At 48.5% G+C, this 18,127-nt stretch overlaps 1 protein-coding gene across 2 annotated transcripts in view; it reads left to right on the top strand.

Annotated features, from left to right (window-relative positions):
• Positions 1 to 18,127, top strand: part of LOC119431392 (peroxidase) — a 122,575-nt gene that overhangs the window by 86,424 nt on the left and 18,024 nt on the right. For both annotated transcript variants that reach the window (XM_037698883.2, XM_037698882.2), the window contains exons 2-5: positions 5,201 to 5,298; positions 7,896 to 8,218; positions 14,281 to 14,507; positions 15,708 to 15,843. In XM_037698883.2, the coding sequence (XP_037554811.1) occupies positions 8,202 to 8,218; positions 14,281 to 14,507; positions 15,708 to 15,843 (380 nt within the window). In that variant the 5' untranslated portion in view covers positions 5,201 to 5,298; positions 7,896 to 8,201. The remainder of the gene's footprint in view (positions 1 to 5,200; positions 5,299 to 7,895; positions 8,219 to 14,280; positions 14,508 to 15,707; positions 15,844 to 18,127) is intronic.

Raw genomic sequence — 18,127 nt, 5'->3', positions numbered from 1 at the left:
ATCTCACCAGGCACTACCTTGGAGGTAAACAATGGCTGCTACTGGGAATGAGAGACAGCAGAAGTCGGCTTTTAGCTAACACTTACACTTCTACTTCTACTAACGTTTCCTACTGGAACATGCCAATGGCTGCTAATGGCGAATGAGAGACAGAAGAATTCGGCTTTTAGTTAACGCGCACGCTGCGAATTTTTTATTGTTCAACAACGCACAGGAGAAATCTCCCACCGGCACCACCTTGCAGGTCAAAGCGTAAGACTGGTTACGCACTACGACTACGACGAGGGACGAACGGGTGCCGCTTTAAGGAGCTTCGCCCCTAAAAAATTCTAAAAATGGTATCAGATCTCAAGATTGTGCGTTGCTTAGAAAACCAGTTTTGATACACTCAATGACTCATTAACATGCTATACGTACGTACGTACCGTCTTTAGAAGTAGCGGCAGATGGAGGCACATCCTTTGGGGATGAAATGAGGGGCAAGACACTGAACGCCAAAAATCTATCGAGAGCTTTCACCCGGCGAATTTATCGGCTATTTACTTCACTAAAACGATCAGCGACGAAATGTCGCTGGAAGTTCAAAATTCTAAAGCTCGCTAAATTTAGCGACTTTCTCGCTAAGTTATCAACACTGGTTCCACGGATTGATGCCAGTTTGAAAGCACGGATGGAACACAGCTTGAAAAAAAAAAAGTTTTAAGAATTTCTTCTGTTTGTTCGGCTGTCTCGTCATGCTTTCTCTCTGAATCACTTTGCGTCTCTTTCCACTAGTGCCGTATTTAAGTCTCAACTGCAGCCTCCGAGATTACATCAGCCTCCTATTGTGATCTCTGAGGCCACGTCTCAGGCAGAGCACACTAGCGTAGCTTTTTCACTTTTACTTCTGTGTGCTCGCTTTTCGCTTCCCGATTTCGAAAAGAAGGTAGCGGCAAAAGAGTGTATCGCGGCTTATCGATGCGAATAGGAGTGGAAATAATTCGAAAAAGAAAAATCAAAGAGAGAGGAGAGACATACGAGGAAAAACGAACCGTGATCCATCTTCTGAGCTTGCTCTTTTAGACTCGTCCGGCGACGCCAGCATGCTAATTAACCGAGGTGTACTACACAACGTTCGCCTGTACCAACGCTTGTATCCGCCATACACGTGTTAGCTTTAAGCATAAGAGCGGTTACCGCAGTTTCTGGACTACAAGCAGCCCAAGCTGTGCAGCCATACGAGTCAATTTCGCCGGAAAACAAATTGAGAAAAAAAAATTCTTATGTGCCTCGCACCCATCCGTATACCGCAGGTAAAAACTATACTTTCAAGCGTGCGGTGAACGCGGTATTTGAATATGTAAATTTCATTCACGAAATGCCTCCAAATCTCTCTCGCGGGTGCTGTTTTACCGAGAACGCATAGCGTACAGTAGATTGAACGAAAGACTCCGTCACGGCCTCACTTCAACCACTGTATACCTGCTTCTTAAGAATATTTGACGTTTACCGAAGCTAACAGCCAATCTTAAGGGCCAATCAGGTATTCTTATCGATTCTCGTCCGCAGCAAGAAAGGGAGAAAATGCGCAGGTCTGACGCCTGTGTTGGAACCGTGAGAACGCGAAGCTTTCGAGCCGTTTGCACGGACGTTGTTGCCTTTATTCTGATGTCTGACGTTGTTTGCTGCGTAGCTCTGACGTTCTCTTTTGGCTTTCTGCTTCTTTGGAGATCTGCTTAGGCATCTCAGGTGGTATCGTATCGCCACCGCTCGAGTTTTCACCGCCATATTTATTGTCCGTAAACACTCCTTCGCGAGCACGTTGCTTGGCGCGATTTTTATGCGTTAACAACCGCCAGACAAACCCGGTACGGTATCTAAGGAAAGCTTCGTTGTAAAAAAGGTAGTATTTGTAGTTTTTTTTTCTTCTTTTCTTTTTTTTTTTATCGCAGTGGTGACATCTGCTGCACTGTGACATGTATTGTGCCAAGCGACAATAGAGTTCAACCATATACATATTGGAAAAATTGCGCGTGAAAACGACACACTGAGCTAGTTTAAGCGCTCGATGGACATGTTATGCGAGCTGAGGTGTCAACTGCATGCACTCGTGTAATTCCAATCCATACCTCTGTCATTCTTCCTGCCCCTTCTCTTACCTTCCCCCATACTGCTGATTTATGTTCAGGTGTTGGCTGTGCTCTATAGCCAGTTACGGTGTCTGCAAACAGGTTTTCCGCCTCTCTGTCAGTTAACCCCTCTTTCTACATTTTTCACGCTATGAAAGCTGTCGCGACGATTCACTTCACTTGCGACTGTCGAGAGTTAGCGTGAACTGCGCGCACGCACGCACGCGCACGCTCACACACACAACCAAAACAACGCACATACAAGCATGCACACGCAGGCAGGCACGCAGACACGGAATGCTTGTTACAGTGGCTTTTACAGCGAACTGTATGTTTCCCACTCGGCACAAACCGCGCCTGCTTTTGTGCCCGTAACTCATGACCCCACCTCCCTTCCGCCTCATCTCCCTCATACCGAGGACCTTTATTTCTCAACTGAATGTCAAGGCGAAACGCCGCACAGCCTTTGCCAAGCTACGGAGCACAATGTAAGCCAGCAACGAGGTGTAAAAAGAAGTTAATGCGGTGCAAACGCCTGTTCACTGTCCGTGCTGTCATCATCATCATCATCAGCCTATATTTATGTCCACTGCAGGAAAAAGGCCTCTCCCTGCGATCTCCAATTACCCCTGTCTTGCGCTAGCCGATTCCAACTTGCGCCTGCAAATTTCGTAACCTCATCACCCCTCCTAGTTTCCTGCCGTCCTCGACTGCGCTTCCCTTCTCTTGGTATCCATTCAGTAACTCTATTGGTCCACTCTATTGGTCTATTGTCATCTTTGTGTTCCCTTTTCCCATTCCCCCGGTGTGGGGTAGCCAATGGGACGTTATTCTGGTTAACCTCCCCGCCTTCTGCCTTTCTCTTGCTTCCTCCTATTGGTCCACCGGTTATCCATTCTACGCATTACATGGCCCGCCCAGCTCCTTTTTTTTTTTTTGCTTAATGATAATTAGAATATCGGCTATCCCCGTTCGCTGACTCTGCAGCTGCCTAAAGCTACGCAGATCTACCGGGATTCTTGTCTCTCTACTTCCGAAAGTCATCGGAGAATGTGTACGAATGAATGATTGAATTGGGGCTGACCCTTGCCCCACTACGGCTTGAACGCTCAGCCAGCGCACATCAACAACCGCGAAGCGGTCGACAGCTTCCAGCATCGCGACTATCGACTCGCAGTCTCCGCCGAGTCATTATCAAATCATCGATCGTGTGCAGTCACGGAGAGAGTGGCGCGCTTCGCTTCAAAATAGCGGGTTCATTGACCCCTCCACTCCAGCTCAATCGTGAGAAACAGTACACGAGACCTACGAGACGTGATACACGAGGCCAAACAATATAGCGGGAGGCACTCGGAGGAACAGTCTCGCTCGGTGCGTTCTCCAGCAGCCACGTCCAAACGCAGTCAGCGCTCTTGGCGCATCGGCTCAACTCCGGTTCTCATCCTGACAAGACTTCGCAGGTTTGAATCCCTCGTAGTGCGGAATTTCAGGTCCATGTACCCACTTTACGAAGTCTCCGTTCGCATTGTAACGCAAGTTTCCGGGAGGAAATCACAGGTCTCATATTAAGTTAGCTCGAAGATTAGAATAACTTGTTGGGCGAGTTGTTGCATATTATCAATAATTCTTTAACTGCGTGAGCAAATGACCACAGAGTCGGAGGAAACAAGGTGGAGGAAACATGGCAAAGTTGGAGTCGGAGGAAACGTGAAATAAGGACTGCACCTGTCCTTGATTTCATGCTCTCTCTGGGGTCGTTTGTTCGCGCAGTTAAAAAATGTTTGTTAGCTCGAAGAGCCGTTGTTAGTAGCTTTAGCCATCGCCTGGCAACGGGCCGAAGCTGTGATACCTCGCTCACGATTAACGTTCGCCGGCTACGTTGGATCTTCTGCAGCTTTCGAAGCGTGCATTTGCGTCCAAGTGAGAGATACATGCAAGATACGATGCGTGGAGTATACTTGAGCTCTGTGTAACTCCTGCGCTCCGCGCTGAGCGTACCTAACTTTATTGTCGTCCACTTCGAGGTTGCCGGCCGTGTAGCTGCGGAAGCCGTGTTTTTGTTAAACAAATCGCCGATACGCCTCTTCGCTCCGAATGCCGAGTCGACATGCTAAGAGCCGCGATACGTAAAATTTATTCGCCGCTTTCCTACAGCTGCCTAGCAGATACATGTTGAACGTACGGTGGCGTTAGTCGTTAAAAAATAAACGCAAAAGAAACTCGCGTGTCGCCGTTGTTTACAGACGTGACGGTTGCCTGAGGGCCTTCGGAGCAAAAAACCTGTGATTTGGCGAGCGGTGCTCGCTTGTCAGTAGACGTATCTCCCGCTCCTTCTATTTTTTTTTTTTTTTGCTTGATTTGTTGTCCAAGGTTACACGCAAACTGGACGTGTACGCGCGCATGCACTTTCTTCTCGCATAGACTGGACCCTGTTAATCCCATGCCCGCTATTTGCTTTGAATACCAAAGCGAAACCAAGGACCTCTATGGAAAGGGCTGAATAATCTTTTGTTCTCGAGAGAAACAGCGTAAATCTGGCCCGTCGGGCTAACGGTACACATTCGGTTTCAAATAATCGGATTTGCTAGAGCGCCTACACGCGGTAAAATTTATTAACTTTTTCTTTATTACCGTTAATAAGCATTCAAATGCCATTTGCGTTTATTTGCAAGCTAAGCATCTAACTGTGAATTTTCTTCTTTGGCTTGGTTATGTTTACGCAGGGTACATGGGGTTAAAAAACTGTTACGCCTTGTTGCCTTTCCAGATATAGCTGGAATTAATGAGCCCGCACTTTGTCTTCTCATTCATATCGGCTTGGTTATCGCGATCAAGTTTCACCATACGTGCATTGAGGCTTCTGACGATATGGAGTGTTTGTGCTAAAGCTACGGCGTTTGTAAAGTCCTTCTCGTTGCTCCTGTGTTCGCGCTTTTTTTTTTTTTTACGCCTGTCTTTTATTTTTCAACCACAAATCCCTACGAGTTCCCTAATGTGTTTGTTGTTTTAAGCGATATGCCGTTCATTTCGTGGAATTTATTGTTATTACTTTACGGGGTGACTTACAAACTCGCTTCTCACTTTGCTTGCAGGAAGGCCATCAAGAGCGGATACCCGGCGAGCGCTCGGAGGCTGACCAGTTGCTTTCGGAGAGGATCTCAGAGTCTCATGTCTGCCCACGTGGCACAAGGTAAATGCGCGAGCACTACTTCTGCTTCTCGCGTCCTAACAATGAAACTTACTGCTAGGGAAGCTATAGTCGGCGACAACCTAAGAATAAATAATCCACCTTAATCGACCTTAATCCACCTTAATCCAGTCACTAAGCGATCACTAATTAACTTACTAATCTTTAATCATCTATTACACACGGCTGGACATGTTTTAGTTCGCGTCTGGCCTTCCTCGGGTCGCGTGACTTTCTGTACCTCACAACGCCACCATGAAACACAGAGATCTGAGGCTTTCGCCTTAAAAAGGTTATATGTACGCTGTTCAACTCAAACTGCGTCAGCCAATCAGGTTCGCTTATCTACCTGACGTCAAGCGGTTTCATGTGTTTAAACACGAACCGTTTTCACCGTACAGACCCATCTTTGTGTAACGGGTTTCAGGATGAAACCTGAATGTCTAGGTCAAATTTTATGGGTGATTCTGATATCAGTCCTCAGCTAAACGCAACATTTTAGCTTGAAACAACACTAGCTTTTATTTTCTAATTAGCCTAGCATTTGCATTAGCAAAGCAAGATTGTTAAGTTCTGAGCGGATTCCAGCTGGTTCCGCTCTATTTCAGTGGGGAAGGGCAGGTGCACTGCATCTTTGTAGGTGGAGCTTGTTTGTAGTTATTAGGTTGTCACCGACTATAGTCTTTGACCTGCCGCTCTTAACCGCCGCGTCCTAACACCCGCTTTTAAGTCGCTCCTGTTATCAAAGTATAAAAATAGAGAAAAGGATTTAGCGAAGGAATGAAAGGGCGGAGAGGTCCTCCCGGAGGATCGTGTCTCTAGCCTGCTCCTCCATACAGGGGTAAATGAGAAGGGAACAATGCAGGAAAGTAAAGAGGAGGATGCGAAGGGATGATGGAATGATGCAATGAGATGAACGCCTGCTGTCCGATGCGGTATACGATCAGCGTTTATGACAAGTGACGCAAGGTGACACACACTATGCGTACACAAAAACACACTAATTGTGCGCTCCCTATAGATGCGTACATGCAACTACATAAAAGAGTCTACAGACATAAAGTATGTACCGTAGTTTCAGAAAGCACAGCTCATAGCAAGCAGTCAGAGACATCGGGTCAGCAAATCAACGGTGCTTATCCAGACCCGCTTCGCGCAAGAAAAGGCCTAGAACAGCTTTTGTTATGCATGTAGCCCATTGCGGCATCTTCCCAAGCAACTAGAATAGTTTCTTCAGAAAGATATCGGGTGCCTGAAAACACAGTGGCATTGAGTGTGCTCTGTAACACTGGAGCTCTATAATCCCGCAGTTGGTGGTCTCTAACTAAGTCAACAGCACATTCGTAGCGCAGTCCGCAATGTAACCATTTATTGTACAATGCGAAGTTCAACTGAGAAAATGCACAGAGAGAAGCTTAGATATGAAGTCTCATAGCGTCGACGCTTCGCGCATCGGCAACACGAAAAGCAAGGCGAGATGGTGACATGACATTGATACTGTTACGTGATACGCGTCACGTGAATATGATTCAGTCCTAGCGCAGGAAGGTCGGAAGAAAGGAGGTAAGGGAAGCGACGATTTGGCGATTTTTCTATCGCACGCGAAAGATTACAAAAGGCGCTTAATAAAAGACACTAGGGAGACTAGGAGATCAATGGGACAATAAAAAATAAAGAAATTAAAATAAAAACAAAAAAAGGACGCCATAGCATTCCGTTTGCCGAAGCACATAGTGGCCTAGCTAAAGTTCGCGGTCCAAAGCGGGCAGTTACGTCTGGTTACCTAACTTGCAACTGCATAGTAATGTCGGCACAGACAAATGCAATGAAAAGACAAAAAAAAAACGAAGAAAAACTATTTCTTCGCGCTTAACCCACTCTATACTCCGTGACCTACAGACCTAAATGAAAGCGCGTTTCGCATTCCGCCACCTCCGTCCTTGAACTTCCGTAACGACCATCCGAAGGAAGGAAGGCAAACATCCAGAACGAGAGAGAAAGGAACGCGCCACGAAACGTTAAACTATTGGCCAAAGTCCTTCTTCGTGACGCAAGAACAACAGTAAGAAAGAAAGAAATTGCGGTGTTAAGGGAACGTTCACTTCGATCAGAGGGAAAAGCAAGGCGACAAGGTGAAGGAGGAGAGAGAGAGAGAGTAACGTCTTCCACATCGCGTGCACACCTTGCAGACCAATTAGCGCGAAGCGGCCGCAGGTCGCTTCTGAAGTACGCAAGCGGATGTGCGTCTGGTCATCCCACGCAACGGGGTTAGCGCGCGGCCGCGCGGGTCAAACGTCTTCGACCCCGACCGACAGGGGCAGCTCGTATACAAGCCTAATGAGCGGTTGTATAGTATAGCACATAAGTAGCCGCCGCCGCCGTTTGAACGGGGAGGGAGGAGGAAGAAGGTGTTTCCCAAACCCTGACGTCGAAGACGTGCCGAAGTGCTGCCCAGAGGGCGGCTGGCACGAGTCCGCGGTCAACGCGGCGAAGGCGTCAATATCGACGACCATCACCTTCACCGCCGCCGCCGCCGACCGTCACTATATACCGGATAGTCTTGGACGCGTGCGTGCGCGCGGGTGCCCACTTAAACGCAGGCACGCCGAGGGTCCGGCGGCCGAGGGAGACGCAGCAGCAGCAGCAGTCAGCCGGTGCTTCGTCGACGGGGACGACAACGAGCGCATTGCTGGTGCGAGAGGTGCGCGCGCCGGGCAGGCCTTGACCGTCGGTTCCTCAGCGCCCTTGACTCGTCGCCGAGGGCGCGCATTCGACGCCCAAGCGGTAGTAGTAGCAGCAGCAGCAGCAGCCGAGACCGCCGCCAGACCATCCTGGCATTGACGGGCCCCGCACGGGATCTTACGGACGCCTATTCACCTGAGCCCGTCTTTGCAGACTCGCCCGACATGTCGTCCGTTCCACGGTGAGTGGCACAGTTCTTCAAGACGCGCTGCTACTCGCTTTTTCGTAACCCCTGCGCGCGCTTCGGTGTCTTCATTGCACTTTTGCGCAACGTTTCTCGCTTATCTGCTTCTCAAGCCGTGACCATGCTTACACACTACGGGGCATTAGCCAGGAAGCCGGAGGTTAAAGTTTGTATACAGGGGGTATAAACTTAAGAGAGAATGTAACACCAGGCAAGACGTCGGACATTGCGATACGTAATATTCAGACTAATTATTACAGGATCGATATCAGCGAGGAAGACGTATGGTGTATAAAAAAAAGTGGATCAAATTTGAAGGTGAAGTTTGGGAGCCCGTTGTTGTTCGTTATCGCGTCCGTCGCATTGCGCGTCTTTCACTAAATCGGCTATGGTTATGTCCTGTGTCGTGCTATACCGTGCAATCAAAGTCATCTCGGGTTCACGTTGTCTGTATTCCGATATATGTAGTTCTTGCTCGGCAGGGTTCAGCAGTTACGTGGCTTCTCGCTGAGTGAGAGACGGCGCAACGGCGCATATGCGTCCATCAGGTTCGAGCCTTTTCTCGTCGACGCGATGTGATGAAGTTTAGTAACTCTTCTGGCGTGCGCCGCAGTATTGTCTGGGCTCCACGCCGCACTGCGTTTCATATTTAGCCTATACTTTGTTCCAAAGTGAAATAAAAGGTTCAGTAATCCTTCTGCGTGGCCCTGATTTGTGCCACATAATTGTCCTTTGCGCACGACTGTACGCGGCGTTGTCATACGCTCTTCTCTTCATACTATATTGTATACATATCGGGCAGCGCGCGCAGAAAGGTCAGTTATGCGAAAAAGTTGATGGTCTATAGCAGAGTTAATGAAATCACGACGACCGGCGCTTATGATCTCTTTCTAATCTTTCGTTCCATGGCTGGCGTTTGAGTAAGACATGAATGAAAATCACCGACACTCCCAAAGTTACACGGTCCTTGCGAGCCATTTTTATTTCACGCGACAACGCGTACTGCCATAGGATCGGCGATATGTAGCTTGTAGCACGCGGACTTTAGGTGTAAATTGATTTGGCGACCTCATTAGACGACGGGCCGTTGAGGCATCAGTCGCGACTTTCATCCGTTGAGGGCTTTGACTGTTTCTGGCAGCTTGTATGCACCAGTTTAATTCCTCTCTCCAGCGAACCATTCGAGAAACAAGGCAAGTAAGTCACAACGTTCAGGGTGTCTCTGGGCACCGGAAATGAATTGCTGTTGCATAGTGCTTCAGGCCACCGGAAGGCATTTACTATGTCAGCTCGATACTCCTCCTACAATTTATGGTCCCTGCAGGGCCTAGCACCCACGATGCAGTCATTAAATACAATTTTATGCCGCACTTTAGTTCCGGTATAAGAACTCCACGGCACCAGGAAAACGCGAACGGCCGTCCCCGGGTTCGAAAGGTCATTGTCGGTTATTTGAGGTTGCACGTTCGTCATTGCCGGAGGCCCCGCGTGGGCACCGCGTATCCGTGACTGCGACAAAGTTCCAGCAACCGTCGGAGTACTTCTAGTGCTAAGGGGCCTTCGTTGGAGTCTCCAACTTTCAGCACAGAGCTGTGAATACAAAAAATGCTTTGGTCATCTTGACAACGCAGGAAACAAACCCCGTTTGTTCCCGCATTCGTGCGCTCTTCGAATTTCAGCTCACAGTTCGAGAACCAATTTGGGCTGAAGTGAGTGCAGAGAAACGACAGCTTGCCTCGCACCAGTGTTGTCCACATCTTCGTGCCACCAGTGACGGTGCTTTACCTTAGTTTTCGGATGACCTTTTGTGAGCCGACAGCCGCCTTGATACGTTCCACGAAATGACAGCCGAATTGAGAAACGGTTCAGGCAGTTTCAGCGCAGACTGCACGTCTTGCGTATACGCTGCATCGGCCGCCGACATACCGTACCTTGAAATGAACACCGAGCAGCTCCATCAGCACTACTATTCAAACCTTGTCAGGATAATGTAATGATCCTATTCCACTTCTGCCTCTTTTTCGCGCTTCCAGGACCGTCCGAGCGAAAGAAGCAACCCAGACCCGATGGTCCAATTTTCTTTGTCGCTACGCACACGGCGAAACGCCGTGCAACAGGTTTCTGCGTAACATTGCCGTGCTGCACACGCTGGCCTGCTCAATTCTCATGCTACGTTGCACGCAGGTGTCTCCACATGTCTCTGTCTCCTGAGAGCGTGTATACTGCGGCACGGCGGCCACTGTTGCAACCTGACGCTGACGAAGCCAGCCACGTTGCCTCAGGCCGAGTAGTACGCACGACGAATTCAATTACGCGGCAGCCGGTTGCCGGTCCTACACACAGATGCAATATGAGCTTCGCGAAACGCCCTTCCAGCCGTCGTGACCTTGATGCGCAACTGAGGACTACACCATTAACGATAGGTGGCTGCGCGGCGTGACCTTTTGGCACCGGCCACGGTGAGGATCAGCAGCTACGGCATTCCGCTGCTGATCCTCAAGTTCGAAGGTTCGATTACCACAGGCAGCGGTCGCATTCTTATGAGAGGGATAAATGCAAAAGAAGGGGGGAAAACGTATGCTTGGTCTATTCAGGTGCACGCTAAGGAAGCCCTCGTCGTCAAAACTGATCCGCACCATTCCACTATACAACATGCGTCTCGTTTCCCTGGCAAACTCACTCACTGAAGTTGGTGTATAGTATACAGTGATCTTCAAATCTCAACTCTCCAGCGTGCCACACGCCGGCCGACAAAAGCAAATGCAAATGTCTGCGTCGTGTGTGAGCCTTTGCCATTTTGTCTGATCGAGCTGGAACACTGACATTTCAAGAGCCCAGTGCATATCTTTGGGACGTAAAATATGGTCAATGGATCAGCAGCCTTCATTGTATCTCTTAATAGTCCTTATACTACCGGGAAATTAACGAAAATAGACTTTTTAAAGCGTACTTTGCTAGTCTATACCACCGCCGTGTTTCAAAACTAATGCACTGTTTCTCTTCAGTGTTCCATTAAAATTGACAACATGGGGTGCGCTCGGTACACGACCGCTTTTGCATTCTGACTTCATCGGGATGCTGCCGCCGCTACTGGGAGTTGAACCCGCGACCTCGTGATCAGAAGCACAGCGCCATAAGCCACCAAACCACCACCCACGAGGTGACGGGTCAGAAAACGCAGAAGCGGCGGCTGATAGACGCGAGGCGCCTCCTTCCTTTCTCCCATGCCAGGCGGAAAGCGAATCACGCTCGCTCGAAGGTCGCTGCGCGGTCCCTGACAGAATTCTTCTTTGACGGCTGCGCCAATCTAATTGTTTGCTCGAGCGAGGAAAATTGCCCGCGCGTGCGCGGCCCGTAACGCGTTGTTTCCGTCTGGACGGCTGGTCTATAGGTCGCATTAAAGAAAACTTAGCCCTACTTACAAAGAACGAAGACTGAATGACCACCGGTACGGTAGAGGATGACCAAGAAGGCGTACAATTCTCGAACGCTATGCTCGCGTTCGGCGTTTGCAGAGAAGTCAAAGCATGGTTTCTCTCGCTGGACTAAGTCAACAAAAAAAAAAAAAAGAAAGTGCGCCACAAAGACGCTAAACGGAACACGTTAAAGTAAAATGCTCGTGCGCATCCGGGAGTCGATGCATAAGGTATCTGGAGGCAGACGATAATGGCGTCACTTTCTCGAGTCCGCGGCAGCCATGAGTCAATGCCACGGATCGACCTTGCGTAATAGTGATCGAGCACCGGCTTCCGAAAATCCTCTATAGGATTCAAAGTGTTCGGAGAAAGGAATTCTTACACGTACCCTGCGGCGTTGACACGGCAAGGTCTTGCGTAAATATTTGAGGTAGCCAAGGCGAGTAGCTCGATGAAAAACTGCGCAGTCTTGCGCGTTCGAATCTTGCCGGCGGGAGCTATAGTTTACCGCTTACCTTCACTCGCAGCGCAGTTAATTTCACGTATGAAATAAGTCACTCGCCAGTGAGAAAGCGAAGTAAAAGAAATAGTTATGCGTTTGCAACTTCCTGTGCCTCGTTAAAGTTCACAGAGCACGCTGCGTGTCTGTACCAGGCTTATACCTAGAACCGTGATATGACCGAGCGCTTCAATTATACAAGTTGAAAAATTTACCGTGATTTCCGTGTTTCAGAAACTTGTCACAGTGATTGGCTAGAATTGGCTGTGGAAGGCGAGTTGACGATGGCGGCCTCACCTGTGTGCTAAATATCAAGGTACAAATCGAGTTCGAGGACCCCAGTGGCGCTCAGTCCCCGCTACAACATCAGTGATTAGTACGCGCCTCCAGCACCGCACGATGGCAGCCTGTGACGTCAAGTGTTCAAGTCCTGCTGACGAATGAACATCGTGCAAATTTTGCTTTCACATGGGCGACCGGCAGCAGACTTTCGGTTGAGAAAGCGACGTCGTGAGCCTGTAAATATATATCACATTCAGTGGTCTATGAGGGAGGCGAATTTGACCATAAAATACGGAGTTATACCATACAGGTGGTCTATAAGTAGTCTAAATCTGTTCGTATAAAGGACTCAGCAGCAGGGCCACGACACAACTCAACGCCATTTCAAGTGCGTTCATTCTGGCTGAAGCAACCGCTGCTCGCTAAATCACCTCTCATAGCAGCCAGCGTTAAATTATCGATTGAGAATGGCCCCAACTGGTATTGGTACGGTATGGCCTGAGATGCCGCTGTGCCAATATACATCAAATACATGTGCACACACACACTTGTCGGGTAGTTCTGTCAGTCATACGGGTGCGCCAGTTAGCTCACATCCCGACGTCGAGCGGCCAGCGCGAGAACAAACGATAGGGTCGTCCTATGCGTCCCGGTTTCTTTCTGACTGCGTCGCGATTCTCGTCCAGTCTACTAAGACACAGCTGTTCAAGACAGCGTACCTTCCCATGCAGACAACCAGTCTGACCCGGTGCAGTGCTTATCTCTTCGATATTTACTGCTATTGCCACGAGGGCGACGCCCATGCGAAGTATACAAGAGAGTCATGGACTCACCCCGCATGGTTGCAGCACCACCTTTTGAGCAGCCCTACATCTCGACCCACCGGCCTACCCCGATTCTTGCAGTCTTGCTCACTGCTTGACCAACCATAAGCTGTTTGTCTGTCCTCTATACGCCGGACGACAGGCGGTGGACACCGGTTGTTTTTCGCGACGTGTGCTTCGATAATCGACCATTGTCCGAAGTGGTTGTGTCCGGGGCAGTGCGAGCGTATTCAGAACGAAGTGACAAAATCTCCCGAGCTATTGTTTATAGTACAGAGAGACGATGGATTCGTGTGGTGTACGGGTTGTCGAGCGCAGGAATTTTCTGCCAACTGGTTTGTTCGGCTTGCGAATGAACCCGTTGTTGGTTTAACGTTCTTCATTGTCCTCTCAAGTGTGTCCAGCATCACGCAATAAATGCAGAATGTTACTATGTGGTTGCTCAAGAAGTAATCTTCATTTCTGTAATACCCGTGATGCAGTGCAATGCTTGTGCAAAGAACTTTTGTGAATCGGAGCCCGTATTACGTGGCTCGTATTCAGAAAAAGCTCTTACGTTAAGGCTGTTCGTAAGAGCAAATGCCAGGTAATCCTTACTCTGGCCATATCATTAGCAGGCAAATATCAATTAAGAGCGATAAGCTTCGCCAATTCGGCCCGGCCCCAGGGCTCGCATTCGCAAAAAGGTTATTACGGTAACCGCTGCAACCGCTGTGAGAGTACGCCGCGCCGCCTAACGCCTAACCTAACCTAACCTAACCTACCCTGGGAACGTAATCCGTCGCGAGAGCGTGCGTCGCGGCCACCGAACACAAAATGGCGGCGCGTTGCTACGGTGTGACATCAGAACGTCACCAGCGGCGTTTCAGCCAATCGCGTTCAACCACGGTTGCTAAGGTGCTGCGCCTTCTAGATTTTCAATATACGCAACCGGGCTTCCGTGTGGCTATAACCTCCCTGCATTTCCTTCTTGTTTCTCTCCTTTCTCTGATTATACCACGGTCTTTGCCCAACGTAACCTAGACGTCTTCGTTGCAGCCACCTGCTCCCGGTGCTCGCCGCGGTGATGCTCCTGGTGCCTTCCTCGCCGGCCCAGCGGGCCCCCGGAGGGCGTCCCCTGTGGCGACCCCGCATCTCGTTCCCGCTGGACCCGAGCTCGCCGACCGTGTCCCGCGTGCCCGTCGACATGCTCGACGAGGCGGCCAGGGAAGCGCACCGCATCATCGTCAAGCAGAAGGCCGTCGAGAAGAGTCATGCCGCCAAGGGTGCGTAGTATATAGGCACTTGTTCGTGTTACGTCCTGATTAAACTTGCCAAAGCGTGCGTTTTAGGCGGGACTTTGACGTAGAATACAGGTAAAAACAAACACAAATCACTGCTGCTAATTTCTTCCTCTATGAGTCATATCTGCAACGCACTTTGGTAAAGTTTCATCTGGATCACCAAATCGCCCAAGTTAACATCTTGTTCCTTCCGTCAAACCCTCCTTCTCCTCTCCCAACTGGTGAATTAGTATCGAGTGAGAGTGACGTTGTAGAATATGGGGTTAGACCCCGACGTCCACCCTTGTGGGCATCAACATTTACCTTTGTTTCGAAGCTAAACCATAAGCGATCATCGAAAAAAAAAAAGAAGAGTCGAGTTCTTTCTTCGCACTTTGTATTCTCATAAGCACATTTTTCGATTCAGACACGTTATTTATATTGACAAATCCTAGGCATTCTCCCTTTATGCCAACTACTGTATTTGTCGACCAGCTGCGGTAGCGCAATGGCTATGACGTTGGATTTCTGAGGTTGCCGATTCGATCCCGGCCGCCGCCGCCGAATTTTCGAATGGTGGTGAAATAAAAAAAATGCTCGTAAGCTTAGATTTATGTGCAGGTTAAAGAACCTCAGCTGGTATAAATTAAACCGGCAGTCCCCCAACTATGGCGTGCTTCGTAATCAGATCGTGAGTCAGGGATTTATTTTGATAGCAGCACTGGAAATATTGGCCAATGTTGTTTCGCCGACTTCTCCACAATCAATAGATTGTCCAATGAGCAAATGATGATAACATGAGGTGATATGAAAAAACAAACAAACGATCCGACAATAAAGCACATTTCGTAAACATGTTTAAACAACAGCAGTCAACTTAGAAAAAAAGAACAGCACACAAATCAATCTATAACCCCCACAGAATGCTGCGACATTACACACAGGGACATCAGATCGTGGTTTGGCACGTGAAATCACATAATGTATTTAAGTTAACTTATTTTTATGTATTTGTCGAAATGATTAGTCGTTATGCCCACCTTATGACGCGGATGAAATACAAACTATGTGACGGAATTTTGGAAATCACAGTTAATGTTTGTCCTTTCGCTCTCTTCCGTCTCGGTTCGGTTATGCTCTGATCACACCACAGCGTTACAGTATTTGCTAATCCTGTCACGTCTGGCCGGTCATTTGGTGCAGGTCTTCGAGTGTCTCCCGTGCCGCTGTGCCCAGCGTCGGCACGGCATATGCAAACGAGGGTGGCCAAAGACAAAGCGATAGCCATGGACGAGATGGCGCACCTCTTCGAAGAGACCACGCGCCTGCTGTCGCACAAGTGAGTTTAACTATACTATACAGTCGAACGCCTTTTATAACGAAGTGCTGGGAGGCCTTCTAAATAGTTCGTTATACAGGTCACTTCGTTGTAGCGGTCGCGCACCACACCGGTCACAATAGAACCGGGATACAATTGTCCCTTCGTTATGCGGGTTATTTCGTTGTAGACAGGCGTTCGTTGTAGAGGAGCTCGACAGTGCTCGGCTCCCTACGTACAAGACAACGCTGAGAAATCCATACGCAAGTTGTGCCGTCATAGACGTCTCACTCCGCGAGTTTTCCAGCTTAGTTGTTTTCGATCTGCGATGCTTTCCAAAGAATAACTGCTTCATTTTTAGCAACTACAACTTGTGGGCGTAAGGACCTCTGGTCGCAAGAACATGCCACGTAACTGCTCATTTGGCGTTTACGTGGCAATTCAGCCCCTGAACAGAGAAGTTCAGGTGCCGAATTCACAAAACATTTGGACCCGAATTCGCGAAAACTTTTTACACTAGAATTTTACGTAAGAAAGAATTTTAGCCTATCCGGATGCCAGACATCATTAGTGAAGGCGGCAGGCTAATGACAAAGAAAACTTATGAAAGAAAAGCTTTGTGAATCTGGCTCTTCGTTCCTAAGTTTTCTTCCCAATTGGCCGGTCGCCTCTGCTAATAACATGTCCAGAACCAGAATTGGCTGGTATTTTCTCTTACGAACAATTCTAGCGTAAGGAAGTTTTGGCAATACGGGCCCAAACTTGCCACGCCTTCCATGCCATAAACAGGCAATTTATTGCGACATAAATTATGACACAACGTTATATTAAATTTACATGTATTTCTTTCAGTGACTATATATTTGGTCGCGAATGCAGGCAGCTCGAGATATCTGTCAAGCTTTCGAAGCGTTGCGTACTAGGCACAGGCGGGTTTTTATACAACTATTCAACGTGTGTAAAATATGTAAGACCGTATTTGGCAATGATTCATTTATTCCGATTCTCATAATTTGTGATGATCTCACCCGGCTAATGGCACATCCGGGTCTGAAGGAGGCGGTGCGTCGTGCGAGACAATAAGGAAAGGCAAATAAAAAAAAAAGAATAACAAATGTGAAGAATCGTTACGAAACACGAATCGCGATCACGCTAAAGTTGTGCGTCACGTACTTGTGGCCCGTAACTTCTTCGATTTAACGACACGTTTATTTGGCTGTCTTGTGGGACAATATATAGGCCACAACATTCGAGTATCCTGCAAGATCATGATTACGTTGCGCTGATTTTTTTTACAATGGCAAAAAGATGACGAAGAAGGGATCAAGGACGCGTAATCGTGAACGTGCGTAAATTAGCTCCCTTTCGTTGCTTTTGCTTAATCGTGCAACATGTACAACGCCTGCAAGGAGCTTGCTACCGATGGGTCAATTGTAGTAATACAGAGCCGGTATTAATGGTTCTTTTGGATAGATTCTATTCCTTTTTTTTTTTTGTCATCATCACTGGCTCACGCTGGGTCGATTTCAGTGATAACGAAGGCGCCGCGACGTTCACATCCCTGACAAATCGCGAAATGGAAAATAGTTAGAATAATACCATTACATTTTCCTAAAGGGTTGTTTTTTCCCCCGTAAAGATTTTTTTCTTTTTTTTTCTCCTTGTTTCCATTCATTACATATTATACCGATCCCGTTGTGTGGTCAATCGAAGTCGTCGTGAGGGCACGCGCATTTCGAGAGAGTCAAAGGCAAAAGGCAAGAGGAATGAAAAAAAATTTACGGACGATTACAATACTCCTTAATGCGAAATTTGAGCGCAGCTCTATACGTGTTTTTATTTTGCGAAATATTGGGGCTGGCGCGAACAGTCTCTTCTCGCGCGGCACATTGCTAACGGAGTGAAGTGTAGAGCGACTGCCTCGCTAATCGGGAGATCAAGAGCGTCAGCACGCGGGTGACGCGTGGGCGTGAATCACAGCAACCGCCGCAGACAGACCTGCCCTCATGCAGCGCTTTGTTTTGACGCGTTCGCCGCGTTCCTTATAGGTGGCGTCATCGGTGAACAGACGACGCGCGCGACTCTGGCGCATTCTCGTAGCGATCGTCGCCGCAGAACCTGTCTTTCGCGGCATGTTGCGCGGCACTCCGCTTTCCTCCTCACCTTTTCGCCATCATCGCCTCCTCCGCTTTTCTCCTCTTGTCTCTTCAGACTTAAGACCCCGCCATGAAGAAAAGAGAAAAACATTGACAGTAACTTAAGTATACTTACGTGATTTGAATGCGAAAGCATTATGACTTCTCTA

The sequence above is a fragment of the Dermacentor silvarum genome, chromosome 10, assembly GCF_013339745.2.
Source record: "Dermacentor silvarum isolate Dsil-2018 chromosome 10, BIME_Dsil_1.4, whole genome shotgun sequence".
Taxonomy (NCBI): domain Eukaryota; kingdom Metazoa; phylum Arthropoda; class Arachnida; order Ixodida; family Ixodidae; genus Dermacentor; species Dermacentor silvarum.
This window is presented reverse-complemented; position numbering and strand designations above follow the sequence as displayed.